The sequence below is a fragment of the Saccopteryx bilineata genome, chromosome 11 (assembly GCF_036850765.1).
Source record: "Saccopteryx bilineata isolate mSacBil1 chromosome 11, mSacBil1_pri_phased_curated, whole genome shotgun sequence".
Taxonomy (NCBI): domain Eukaryota; kingdom Metazoa; phylum Chordata; class Mammalia; order Chiroptera; family Emballonuridae; genus Saccopteryx; species Saccopteryx bilineata.
In genome coordinates this window covers 31879240-31893419 of record NC_089500.1, presented here as the reverse complement: position 1 = coordinate 31893419, position 14180 = coordinate 31879240, and the positions used below count along the sequence as shown (strand labels likewise).

Below are 14180 nucleotides of genomic sequence, written 5' to 3'. Positions count from 1 at the left end.
CTGGACTTGGTGGGCCTGGCCTACCTGGACTGCAAGGTGGCTGACCCACCAGGCCTGTGAGATGGAGGAATCTGTGGGCATCCCAGGCGCCCTCATCTGAGGGCATAGGTTGGGGAAGGACAGTCATGGCTATTGAGTACCAGCCACAGGGAGCGCCCTGCTCTAGCTGCTTTGCGTAAATTACCTTTATATAAGTTATCCTTGCTCTAAACCTGCAGATGCAATCCTATTTTCCTCATCTGGTGGGCTAGAGTGAGGGTCAGTGTCCTGTTGCAGGTCACATCTGGTCTCTTCGTGGCACAGCAAGCTTGCACACAAAAGTCTCGTCGGTGGTAACTCGTGCTCTTCTTACTATCCGGTTTTAGAGGAGGTAGGCATAAAAAAATTAAAGAAACTGGAGATACAGGTGGATAGCCCATGGCCGGGAAGAGTGAGCATGCATAAGGGGCATGTGCAAAGATGTGTACCAATGAGGTGAGGTGAGCAAGCCGCGGAGTTGGGTCCAGGTTAGGGTGAGATTAGGGGCAGGCGAGCCGGGCTTCTGAAGGGGCACCAACTAGGGGCAGGACCCAAATACCCCTCGGAAGAGGGTGGGGTGGGTAGGGTGGTGACAGTTGGTTCAGGTTTCCACATGAAAGCCCAAGGGACAAAATATAAGCCAGTTATTCCTCTGCACAAGTATGCATCACTTTTTATAAAATTGTATTCTGGAGGTCAAGCCTGTTTCTGGTACATGTTTTGGTGGCTCCCATATGCAGGCTGTCTAGTTTAACTACAGGCTCCACCCCAGCCCTGAGACCCGGCTGCTGCGGGGAGCTGCTAGTGAGGGAGGAATGTGAGGTCTGTAAGAGGGTAGCACATTCTGTGGGTTCGGCCTCTCAACAAGACCCGTGGGGGAGGCTGGTGCCCCTCACCTGGATCCTGTGTCTCCCCACTATGACCAGAATCCCTCCGAGCTCCTTCCAGCTCCCTCATTGGGAAAACCAGCTCTGCAACCATCAGGAAGTTTAGGGCTTCCTGTCACTGGGCCGCAGGAGGGACTCCACCTCCTGGACCAGAGAAGAGCAGGGCATGGCCCAGGAATATGGCAGACTGGGGGTCCAGGGTGAAGATGCCATGCAATTACAAAACACTTCGCAGACCAATTCAGGATATCGTCTTTTTCGTGCCTGTTTGGGTAAATGCCCGGCGGCCGGCATCTTTCGGTCTGCAGCCTGCGCCGTGGGTGGGTTTGCTTGTGAAGACCCTGCGGAGACTCTGAGGCAGCAGGCTGGGAAAAGCCCGTTCAGTTCTCACAGGGCGCGCCTGCAGCGCACAGTCCCACCTCGGGGCGCGACAGGATGTCAGGTCTGACCTGGCGCTGGGCGTTCTCTGCTTTTGCAGGTGGCACTCCGACACGAGGACGGGGATGAGACGGCCGAGCCCCCCCCCAGCGGGCGCCGGGACCGGAGGAGGGCCAGCGTGTGTACTGGCGGCAGCAGCGAGAGGGAGCCGCGGGGGCTGGACCGCAGGCGGAGCCGCCGGCACTCGGTCCAGAGCACGAAGAATCCTCTGTCGGCCCCCAGCAGTCCCTGCTCCCAGTCGGCTCCCTGCTTCAAGCCCAGTCAAGTGCGAGACCTCCGTGAAAAGTAAGTGTTCACCTAGCTGTGGAGAGGGGTACAAGAAACCTAGGGAGTGAGGCCTCAACTCCATGGAGCCCCACATTCATCCCACTTACTCCCCTGTCTCTTCTCTACATTAAAACATCACCCCAAATTCCCACGGAACTGCCTAGGGCAAGGTGGCCCTGGTGACAAGCATAGATTTGTTCTTACTAACTCCATGATTTCTTCTCCACCCATCTGTGTTTTCATATTATTTAATACTTCAATTAACGTCTGTCTAGAAAAGTTGTGCTTTATCAAATGAAAAAGAATACAAAACACGAAGTTTTGACCTAGAAATAAATGCGATGCCATCTCTCAGCTGTGAGATGGTGACAGTCCTCAGACACTGATGACAATACACAGTTACAGCTGAGTTAAATAGAACAAATCAGTGTAAGTTCTAAAATATACATATATAAAATATGTAACTGTATATACATCTGAATTCCCAGTGAATGTGAATTCCATCATTTATTCAGTCCGTCAAGCAGCAAAGATTTTTATTAAGTGTGTGCAATAGGCCGGGCCTGTTTGAAGCCGTGAAGATATATAAATGGAAAATGTCTGATCCTTGTCCTTAGGAACCTCAAATCTAGGTTGGGAGAAAGTGAGAATGAGACAAGTAGGTAGGAAGAAAGAGCTAGATTGTCCATCTCATGAGAAATTGTACATGTTCAAAATACAAAGTTTGATGAAATTTAAGGGAACTCAGAAGTGATCCCATAATGCACAGGTGTAGCCATGCTGTCCTGGGATCTGAGCCAGTTCTGTCTTCCTGATGCTGTCAGTTTACTAGGATGATGGGGCTCTATGGACCAGTCCATGCCACCCAGGTCCACTGAGCCTGATTGATACACCACTTGCCAGTTCTGTTCAGATCACGTGGCTGGAGCCTTTCTCCCCATCATAGAGATCCACCTGGGAGCCAAATGTAGTTCAGGAGGCAACAGGGTGAAGAAAAATATAACTCGGAATAAGTTGGATGACCTTAAAGAGTGATCAAGATATGTCCCTTTCTCTCTACCCCTGAAGGACCACCTACCTCCGTTGCTACTGAGGATGGCCCTGAATGGTCTGAGATTCATGGACTTACTAAAACATGAACCAACCCATGCCCTTGGGTACCTCCCATTGTGGGAGGAAGAGGGTACTGGTCTGAGAGTGATGTGTAAGGCATGGTCCATGTTGATAACCTGCTCTACCACATAGGCCTCTAGCTAAAGCTCTTACTGTTTTCTGAGAGTCTATTTTAGTGTAAAGAAGACCAAAACTTCTAAACAGATTGACGAAAAACAACATCTCGACCATTGCACTCTGTGATCTAAGATCATCAGGAAACTCAGGCACTGCTCAAAAGGCCCTTGAAGGTTTCTCTAGCACTTCTTGTAACTAATACTTGAAAAATTAACGTGGAGAGAGTTGAGGAATGTGTGTATACAATGAGCTAAAAAAATCTTTATTTAAAACCACCATTGATGCTGAGGGTAGGAGCTGAGAGACCTTGTCAGTAGCACATGCTGATCTTTTGTTCTCCGTGACTCTGCTGTGCTTGTTCCTGTTCTATTACTTGCCATTACACTTCCCAAAGGTCCCCATGTTGTGAGTTCAGGCAACAGTGCCTTGTGATAGGTAATAGCGGTGGAGTAGACCATCCTGAGCACAATTCACAGTTTGGAGGCACTGGGCTGGGTGGGATCTGGAACCAGGAGTCCACAGAAGCTGCTCTGAATGTTGCTGTCTCATCCTTTCCAAAGTGGGCTGTCTTTTCATTTCACAGGAATTATTACTTTCGTGTTAAATTTGTAGCATTTATTTGAGAAAAATATACCTTCCAGCTCATGAAGGCAGATAAGGTTCTACAGGTTGAGGATCAGGAAGTGGCTTCATCCGTAGGACCTGCAGGGGGGATTTTGCCCGACGGCCCCCGAACAACAGCACAAGTCTGGCAGAGCCGGGAGTGGGGTAGAGGGGAAGGGGGACGGGAAACAAAACTGGAAACGATCTCTGCGTGCATAGCTTAGCCACCTGGTCAACATGTGTGCCTCTAAACATTACCTTGGTATTAAGTAATTCATTTTGTTAGATTCCCTGTAGGCCTTGAAAGACACAGAATCATGCCTGACCTAGATTACTCCTCACCTACCTGAATGTTCTGGCCCAAGGGACTGCTAACTTGTAGCAACATGCCCACATACTCCACACAGGAGGAATTTCAGGCTGGATGTTATAACCTTGTAACCCAACGAATGCTGATACTTTGAAAAGAAGATAAAAATGTCTGAGTCTAGAAAGAGATTCATGATATCCTAACATGTCTGTGGCCCCCAGCCCTCAGATGACCCTTCCATATCATTTGATTCTGACATCATTTAATTCCCACAGTGCTCCCCTGTAGCATCCAGGCAGGACAAATGTCAGCATCCTCATTCTACGAGTAGAAAATCAACCAGTGGGTTGGTGCCTTGAGACGAATCATAGGGCTAGACGGCTGAGCCGCGGATTAAACTCGAGTCTTTGGTCTTTGCCTTTCAATGTCGGAACTGGGCAAAACCATTTCCCAACTAACCATTCCTAAATATAGTCTCTGAGTGAGATTTACACGTCTGACTTTTTAGACAGGGAATTTGATTTACATATTGGATGTGCTTCTGTTTCCATTGAAGAGAAACCCCAAAATTCAAAGAGAGTTGAAAAGCAGAAAATCTCCAAGTCTCCTTATAGACGTAGACCTGCTAGGCGATGGGTTTTAATTCTAAGGACTGATAAGACTCTTAACTCATATTGCTTTGCTTTGGTTTCTGAAGAAATAGAAACCAAACCTCACCAAGCTGTTAACCAAATAAGGGGCGAGTTTATTGGTCATGTGTCACCAAAAAGTTATCTTTTGCAACTATGGGTGTTTTATCTTTGTACTTAAATTTACAGATTTGATTGGAAGGAAGAAAATGTTAGCACTTTTTTTTTTTCTAAGAAAATTTATTTTTAGCATCTAATCAGCAAAAGAACCATTGTCTCTGGCTTAAATTGTAATAGTATATAATTTTAGGGTTAAAACGTCTTCAAGGTCGTGTAGCTCAGAGCAGGAGGCTTCCCATTCACTCCAGGCTCAGGACTCTCCTCCCTGGGACACCCCATTCTATCCTCGAATCTTTCTGCTTGCTAGGAAAGTCATGTGACCTATTATAGCTCCATTACTCTTAGTCTTCCATTCTATGGATAAAATTTCCCCATAATGTTTTCCTATTCATCCTGGTTCCTACTTCTGTCAACACATACCAGGTCTTGTTCCTGCTCCTTATGTCAGTCTTTCTGATAGTGAGCACTGCATGGAACTTCATATATGAACTTCAAATTTTATCCTGTTGATTTCCACGCAACATTCCAACCCGCAGAGGTAATTTTGAACTTCACTCAGTCACTGGTGGAAGCATTTGTGCCATCCAGCCTTCGGTCATGTGTATATTTTAATACACATGGACCAGTGACCTGGCAGGTTGTAGATGATGACAACGGGTTGGGAGTGGATGGTACAGATTACTGCCCCGTGCCTTAAAGGCAAGGGTAGGAAGCTTCCTCTGTCAAAGGCCAGATAGTAAATATATTAGGCTGTGCAAACCAGACAGTGTCTGTTGCCACTGTTTGAGTTCTGCCTTGGTAGCATAACAGCAGCTGTAGTCAATAGGTAGATGAATGAGTGTGACTGCATTCCAGTGAGACTTTGTGGGCACTGACGTTGGAACTTTACATGCCATAAAATATTCTTTTGAATTTTTTTCCAACCGTTTAAAAATGTGAAAACCATTCTTAGCTGCCAGACTGTATAAAAGCAGGTGGTAGGCCAGATCCTAAGGGTCTGGGTTACTTGAGGGAATTTGGGAGGGAAATGGTCTGGAGTCGGCAAAGAGGTGTATGTGGAGTCGGAGAGAAGAGCCCAGCATGCCATGGGAGAGGGCTGTAGGGAACAGCGTGCTTAAGTTCAGGGTTAGAACACAGATTATTCCGTGAAGAGACTCTGGCTGTAGGGGATCTGGCTGATGGTTGTGGTTGCTCTCGAGTTCCCACAGCACTGTGGAATTTTGAGGGGGTTGGAGAATGCAGAGCATGTGTCAGACAAGGGGACCTACAGAGCTAGCTGGGAGCAAGGGGGTCTGGCCTTGAGTCTGGGAAAGGTGGAGCTGTTCAGGAAGGTGGAGGCAGGTGGTCCTAGGTGTCCTGTAAGGCAGTGGTTCTGAACCACAGGTAATTTTGTCCACTAGGGCAGTGGTCCCCAACCCCCGGGCCGTGGACCGGTACCGGTCCATGGGCCATTTGGTACCGGTCCGCAGAGAAAAAACAAATAATTTACATTATTTCCGTTTTTTTATATTTAAGTCTGAACAATGTTTTATTTTTAAAAAATGACCAGATTCCCTCTGTTACATCCGTCTAAGACTCACTCTTGACGCTTGTCTCGGTCACATGATACATTTATCCATCCCACCCTAAAGGCCGGTTCGTGAAAATATTTTCTGACATTAAGCCGGTCCGTGGCCCAAAAAAGGTTGGGGAACACTGCCCTAGTGGACATCTGACAATGCTTCGACACATTTTTTGTTCATCATAGCTGGGGCAGGAGGAGTGCTATTGGTATCTTGGAGGTGGAGTCTAGGGATGCTAACTGAACATCCTACAGTGTATATTATAGGACAGCCCCCACAACAAAGGATGACCTCTTATAAAATGTCAATAGTACTGAATCTGGGAACCCCTGCCTTAGAGGAAGGTAGGTAATTGATTAAAATGTTTTTTCTTCTTCTTAGGATGATGCCATGGTTTAGAAGTATTAGGGCTATTGGAAGATAGCTTCCTTAAAATCACAGAGACCTCTGTGGACTTACTTTAAATGCTCATGTTCATGAATCAAAGTTTTCTTGTTTTCAGAGACTATAATTCTCAAAATTTCTGGGCTACCACATAGAGAGTATAGTAGGTCCGTTTGTTTTTGTTTTGACTCCATTTAGCAAAGTTGTGCACTTCTAATTCTCAGGGAATGTGCAGAACCCTCTTGGGGAACCAAAGGCTTGACTAAACCTCTTGCTCTTCTCAGTAATCTATATGCCCAGCATATCCAGTCTAATCAGCGTCACATTCATCACATTCCAAACATTGATAATGGGATATGACACCAGCATAAAACAAAATGGCATACTGGAAGAATGGTTATATAATAGAAGGTGTACTGTTCTACAGCCAAGCTCAGGAACCTATTTGAAGGAATAGTAACGCAGGGGTCAAGCTCGTTAGAGCCACCTCTGCCCACCCAGTACTCACAGATAATCAAATGGACTTGGGAAGGAGTAACGAAGAGTCTCCTCTTGGCTGGTGGTATCGTTAGCTGGTGGTCAAGAAGTTGAAATGTTAAATTCAAGAATTGCTATTTTAGCCTGACCTGGCAGTGGCGCAGTGGATAGAGCATCGTACTGGGACACAGAAGGCCCAGGTTCAAAACCCTGAGGTCGCTGGCTTGAGCCAGGGGTCACTCACTTTGTTGTAGCGCTCCCCCCCCACCAGCCCCAGTCAAGGCACATATGCGAAAGCAATCAATGAACAACTAAGGAGCCACAACGAAGAATTGATGCTTCTCATCTCTCTCCTTTCCTGTCTGTCTGTCTCTATCTGTCCCTTTCTCTGTCTCTGTTATAAAAAAATAAAGAATTTTATCCTGTAGGTTAGATTAGGGATAAAAATAAGGGGGAAAGGTTCAATATATGTTATACAAAAGTATTTATTCTAATAAATGGAAAGGTATAAGGAAGTAAGCAGGATGACGGGGAGTCAGGGATTGTGGCCAGGCCTTGAGTTTGCACTTGGAAAAAACTGGACTCAGTAGTTTGACCAGAATACCTAACCTTTATGTAGCAGAGAGCATAATATATGGCCTGGCCCCTGCTGGTCCTAGAAAAAGGAAAATGAGGAGGGACCATGGCCAGGTGGGTTGCCAGCCATGGATGCTGACATGGTAGGTGATGGCCGGCCCATCTATGCTGTAGGGACAGGAGTTTGGCTGGCAGGGTATGGTGTGAGGTGGAGTGCAGACACCAGCGTCGGAAGTCTGGTCTGCACTGACTGGCGGAGGATAGGTCACAGCACTGAGGGAGTGGAGGAGCACTGTTTGTGCAAGTCCTCACCAGTGTGGCCTGCGGAGTCACTGTGGTCTATTTATTGGACATAGCAGAGATGTTGAAGCATGGGAGGGGGTGCCGGGCTCTACCACTAATAGCCATGTATCAATTTAGGGCCCCAGGCACAGAGCAGGCACTGAATAAGTGGAAACTCTGTATGTTTTCAAATAAACACAATAGAGGATTTAAGGATGTGGTACCAACTATGTGACATACAATGGAGATAGTTGGATCACATAGTCCATATACGAATGGACCAACAGTAACCTTTACTGAGCACTTAAGTGTTTGCCAGGAACTGTGCTAAGAACTTTAGTGTGCTAAATCCATTTTGCACCCTTACCCCACGGGGTAGGTACTGTTATTACCTCCATGTGACAGGAGGGGAAACTGAGGCACAAGGAGCTGAAGTAACTTGTCCAGAGTCCCACAGCTAATCTATTGTGGAGCTGGCTTAGAGGTGAGACGGTCTGCCTTCGCAGTCCCTGTCCCAACATTTTACTAAACAACCCCCTCTTGTTTCCTCCTGTGATTCTGTAGATATAAAACAAATGTACTAGGTACTGAGCATTAATAAGTAGTAACTTCATGTTGCTGTCTTTTTACACTGATAATTTTCCGTATCAGTACATTAAAAAATACTGCCTAGTGTTCCATTGTATGGAAAAACCTTCATTCATTTTGCTATGGCTTGATTCTAGTTTTCTCCTAGTACCAAACTTGCTGTAATGAATACACACACACTTGTGCACATTAGCTTTCTTTTAGGAGAGATACTCAGGAATGGAATTCTAGATCAAGGCATACAACATTTTAAATATTGATATTGCCACATTGCTTTCTAAAAGGGGCAATCCAGTGTGCTGTCCTACCATCAGCATGCAGTTGACCATTTTTCCACACCATCACCAGTGCTGGATAGTAAGAGTTTTTCGGAAGTTTTATAATTCTGAAAAGTGAAATGTGCCTCAGCACATTTTAATTTGCATTTTTGCTGACTTCTGAGGTTGTTCATCTTTAGTTTGTCCATTGACTATTGACCTTTTCTGAGTATTGCCTGTTGATATTCTTTGCTCATTTGTCTTCTGAATGGCGTATCCTTTCAAATTGATGAACAGCTACTCTTTGTTTTTAGTACAGAAACTTTCAGATACAAAAGCAGAAAAATTATTCTTTATACATTATAGATATTAACTTTTTGACAACTATGTCATAAATAGTTTCTCCCTGTCTTCCAAGTATCATAATTTATGGTGTCTCTTGATATATGCATAAAATCTGTTGTTAAAGTATCCAATTTGTAAATCTTTTTCCTTTGTAGCTTTTAATTTTTTTTAATCAAGTGAGAGGTAGGGAGGCAGAAAGACTCTCACATGTCCCCAGCTGGAATCCACCCAGCAAGTCCCCTGTCTGGGCCTGATGTTTTGCCCATTTGGGCTGCTCAGCAACTGAGCTATTTTAGCAGTTGAGATGAGGATATGGAGCCATCCTCAGTGTCCAGGGCCAACTTGCTCATTCGAGCTATGGCTGTGGGAGAGGAAGGAGAAAGAGGGGTGGAGAAGCAGATGGTCACTTCGCTTGTGTTCCTTGACTGGGAATGAACCTGGGACTTCCACATGCCAGGCTAATGCTCTACCACTAAGCCAACCAGCCAGGGCCCCTATGTAGCTTTTAGGTGTCATGCTCTCTCAGGAAAGTGTGTCTTCTTTCTAACTGCAACCTCTCTGTGTTGTCCTGGAAGAATGCTTTGCAATTCTTTCACTATCTCAGAGATAAGTAGTAGGAGCAGCAGTGATAGCAGAAGCCAGTATTTATGAAGCACTGACTTTGTGCTGGCTCTTGTGCTAAGCAATTTCACACATATTGGAAATTTCATGAAGATGATGGCAGTATCTTCCCCAATGTACAGATGAGGAGACTGACACACAGAGAGGAGAACTTGCCCCAGATTTCACAGGTGGGAAGGGACACAACTGGGTTTGAACCCAGACAGCCCTAGTCCAGAGTGTACACTCAGAACCAAACATTCCTGCAGCTAGTCTCTGAACCTGTAGAATGTTTTCAGTAGTGGCAAGTGTTTTTTCTTTGGAGGAGGAACTAGATTTGTTGAGAAAGCAAAACATCATTCAGAGCAAATGTTTACTAGAGCTTGGTAATCCTAATGAGCTATATTGGGTATAGTTACTGTTTGATTTTGATCCTGAAATCGCCATCCTAATTTGCTTATTTTTCTCATAAATTGGCACTGCAGACAGTTCCCAAAGAGGAGTTACAAAAATACCGGAGCAATAATCGCAGCATTGGAACAAGCCTTTCCAGTTAATCATAACAAACCAGCCATAATCTTGGTGATGGGTAGGGAAGGAAGATATAGAGAACAGACACTCACGGTTGAGAGAGAGGAAGCTGCAGTTACTATCAATTATTGGAGGCCAACCAGTCCTCACCTTTTGGAGGGTCATACTTGATGCACACCAATTAGCGGCCCAGTGGGTGGTAGAAAGAAGGGAGCCAAGCCCCAGGGCTCAGCCTCAGAGGTAGGAGCTGGAGGGGGGTGACTGGAGAGGGTGGTGGGTGGTGTTTTCTGTTTTCCTGCAGGAGTGCAGAAGGGGATTGGCACCTCTCCACCAGCTGCAAGAACCAGTGGGCAAACGGGGCAGCCTAATTATTGAACCGTGTAGTGTGGCTTAGCTCATCTCCCTATACTTTGACAGGAAGGAGGTGAGTTGTGGGCAGAGCTTTACTCTCTGGTTTGTATCAGGCCTTGTCCACAGGACTCCATTGCCAGGGGTCAGAGAATTCATTCACTGGTTAGGTGCAGGATGTATAGCAGATATAGAGATACCCTCCCCAGCTCTGTCTTGGAAACAGTTGGCAATGAGCAATAGATTTGCAAGCACAAAGTATTATGGGATAGAAGGTATTATGTAATTGCTGTTAACCTACAAAATCTATGACTTGGGTGACCATCCTAGTCCTGGTTCCCAGAGGCTTGGCCAAATGCAGTACCTCAGCTGAGGCCACTGAGAGCACAGGCCTGGTTTTTGCAGCCACAGTACCAGCTTTCTTGCCAGGCTCAGCCTCAGTCTCCTCCACTGCAAACTCAGGCTGATGGTGCCTCTTTAGTGGGGGGAGGGTGTGAAGAGAGGCAGCCCAAGTGTGTGCTCAGCTCAGGGTTGTTATCATTACAGTCACTCCATGCCCCGGAGCTTTCCCGGATATTGGTCTATTAAAGAAGGTAATTGTTAAATAAATATGGACATGACCTGGAGGGAAGAGTGTGCACTGGCGTAAACACACTAGAGGATTTCACAACAACCAGGTTAACAACCGCTGGTACCATGAGCGGCAAGTAGCTACTTGGGAAGATTTATCTGATGGTAAATGATTCATTAGAAAGGGGATTCACCCACAAGAGATGTGACTTCCTGAGGTAGGTGTGATTGGAATACAGCCAGCAATTTGGATTTATCACTTAGTGTCCAAGAGGCTCTGGTACCCTGAGTATTGAGTAAGGAAGGGACATAGGGAGTGAGCTTGGAGCTGGGGAAGCCTCCACCAGGAGAAGGCAGTGGCCTTGAGGTATAAGGAGGAAGTCACTCAGTAAAGCCCCTTTGATTCCTGGGGCAGGATTCCCGGTTTCTCCAAGATTCACAGTGACCAGATTGCAGATTTCTTGGAGGTGGGGAGGGGTTGGACTTTGCTGAATTGAATTTGGGGCTCTTTTCAGATTTTGAAGAAAATGGCAGATTTTATTCTTAAAACTTCCAGGGGTACTGAGGAATTGTAAGTGAGGAAGTGCAATCAGGCGTGTGTTTCAGCAAGACTGCTCTGGGAGCAGTGTGGAGAGTGCACTGGAGGAGAGCTGACTGCAAACAGGTGGCCAGGCAGGCTGCTGGACAGTCCAGGGGAGATGGAGCAGGCCGCCTCGGGCAGTGGCAGGGAGCGTGGCGAGTAGGGGAGGTGCTGAGATTCCGGGTGCTGCCTGGACGCTATAGTGAGAAAGAGGAAGGAGTCTGGGTTATTCTTACATCACCACGAACCCAGAGTCATGGGATGGCTGTAAGGCCACTCAGTAAGCTTTGGGCATTTTAAGTTTGAGGTGTCTATGGTCGATTGAGAGGCACTTCTGGAACTCAGGTACATGTAGGTGAGGGTTGAAGCCCAGGCTTAGATGCCACAGCCCAGGATAAATAAACCGAATGAGCAAAGAAGCTATCAGATAAAGCCCTAGATGGAAAGTGTAGAGTCATCATCTCACACAACACTGAAACTGAGAAGTCCACATGCTTTCCAGGTCGGTGAACCTTGCAGTCAGTTGTCTTCCAGTGTAACTGTTTCTAAAGCTAGAGTGGCCTTACTTGGTGTGATGTGTCAGGAAGAGACAAGCCATTCACTTTGGGCGTGTTAGGGGGCGCACTTCAAAAAGAAAGAAAGAGTCTTGTTTCTAGCCAAATCTTGGATTTGCTTTGGGAATCTTTTTTCCTCCCTCCCTCCCTCCCTCCCTCCCTCCCTCCCTTCCCTCCCTTCCCTTCCCTTCCCTTCCCTTCCCTCCCTCCCTCCCTCCCTCCCTCCCTCCCTCCCTCCCTCCCTCCCTCCTTCCCTCCCTCCCTCCCTCCCTCCCTCCCTCCCTCCCTTCCTTTTTTTCCTTTTTTTAATCAGTGAGAATAGGAGAAAGACAGAGACAGACTCCAGCATGTGCCCTGACTGGGATCCACTGGGCAAGCCCACTAGGTGGATACGCTCTGCCCATCTGGGGTGCTGCTCAGCTACTCAGCAACCTAGCTCTTTGTAACATCTGAGGCAGAGGCCATGGAGCCATCTTCAGCACCTGGGGCCAACTTACTCCAATCGAGCCATGGCTGCAGGAGGGGAAGAGAAAGAAGTGAGAGGATGGATGGGGTGGAGAAGCAGATGAGTGCTTCTCCTGTGTGCCCTGACCAGGAATCGAACCTGGGACATTCTCACGCCAGTTCAACACTCTACTGCTGAGCCAATAGGCCAGGGCCAGGAATTTTTTTCTCTACAGTCAAATCCATTTCTTCCTGACCTGTGCAAAAGCCACATTTGCTGTAATGCACACCTTTCCATCTGTGTTTTGAATGATCACAGCCCTTCCTGGAAGACCTTGATTTTCTTTGGCTGTTCATGAAGGGACAGGTGGGAGTGTAGGTGGCCTTTGACAGAGTAAGCATCTCTCTCTCTATCCCAGGCAGTGCCCAGGATCCGTTTGGAAAGGGAAAAGAAGCTTCCTAGTGATTACTAAGCTGAGCTGATTGAATCCAGCCATGGAAGGAATGAGATTATCTTTGCTTGACAAGAGTCTGTGTGGAGAGCCTGGTGATAACTCTTTACTGGAGAAGGTTAAACGAACAAGGAAATAAGCCTCTGAAAATGTAGGTTGAAGAGGCCTAATCTGACATGGCAAAAAGGAAGACCAGGCAGAGGGAAGCGGGGGAAGTGTTTTGCAAGGGAGCCCTTTAAGAACAGGCTTTGGAAAGGAGCGGGCAGGCGCGGAGAAAGGGAGCCCTGGCCCAAGTCAGTGCCGTCTCACACCACTAGCTCAGCCAGCTGCCAGTGGCCACACGAGCATCGTATCTGAGTAGAAAAATACTTATTCCTAAGCAAGGTCATGTTTAGGGTTCAGAAACTGATCAGAATTAACACGGGCTGTAGTCATTGTTTGGATATGTCTTGTGGTGCCCCGTACCAAGCTGTAATGGACTCTCCTGGTAGAATGGGGCCTCGGTAGGATGGGGAGGGTGAGAGCTGGAGGCTCCCCATGCTCATGAATATGGTGAGAGGAGACATAGATGGTCAGAAAAGAATCTGAAAGCAGAAAGAATTAATGGCTTCTTACAGTCCTTAAATAGGAGAGATTTTTTTTTTCCCCCAGCCACAAAGAAATGGTTATAGCAGAGGTAGCAGAGCACGGAGGTTAAGAGCTTGGATGCTGGAGTGGATTACCGGGTTTGAATCCTGGCTTCTTAGCTGTGTGGCTCTGGGAGAATTCCTTAACCTCTCTGGGCTTCAGCTCCTCTTCTGTGAATGCAGTAATAATAGTACCTACCTCAGCAGTTCCTATGAGGATAAAAGGAGTGAAAGTGCTTAGCATGAGAGCACCTGACACAGATTTTGTTAATAGAATAAATGGGTGAGTGCAGGCCCCCAGTGGAGTCTGTATTCCCTGGAGAGAGAGCTCCCCAGAAGGCAGGGCCAAGCAAAGAAGAGGGAAGCCTGCCCCTTGCCCTTGGAGAGTACCCTGCAGAGCTCAGGGATGCCCGGGCACATTCGGGACAGGTATCTGCAGCTTAAATGCTTTTTGATCACCTGATACAGCGTGCTTCTCAAAGACATGAAACTCAGTAAGGAA

At 46.9% G+C, this 14180-nt stretch overlaps 1 protein-coding gene across 5 annotated transcripts in view; it reads left to right on the top strand.

The window, feature by feature from the left end:
• The window catches only part of FHOD3 (formin homology 2 domain containing 3), a 482415-nt gene that overhangs the window by 333301 nt on the left and 134934 nt on the right, over nt 1-14180 (top strand). For all 5 annotated transcript variants that reach the window (XM_066246735.1, XM_066246736.1, XM_066246734.1 and 2 more), the window contains exon 10: nt 1384-1628. In XM_066246735.1, the coding sequence (XP_066102832.1) occupies nt 1384-1628 (245 nt within the window). The remainder of the gene's footprint in view (nt 1-1383; nt 1629-14180) is intronic.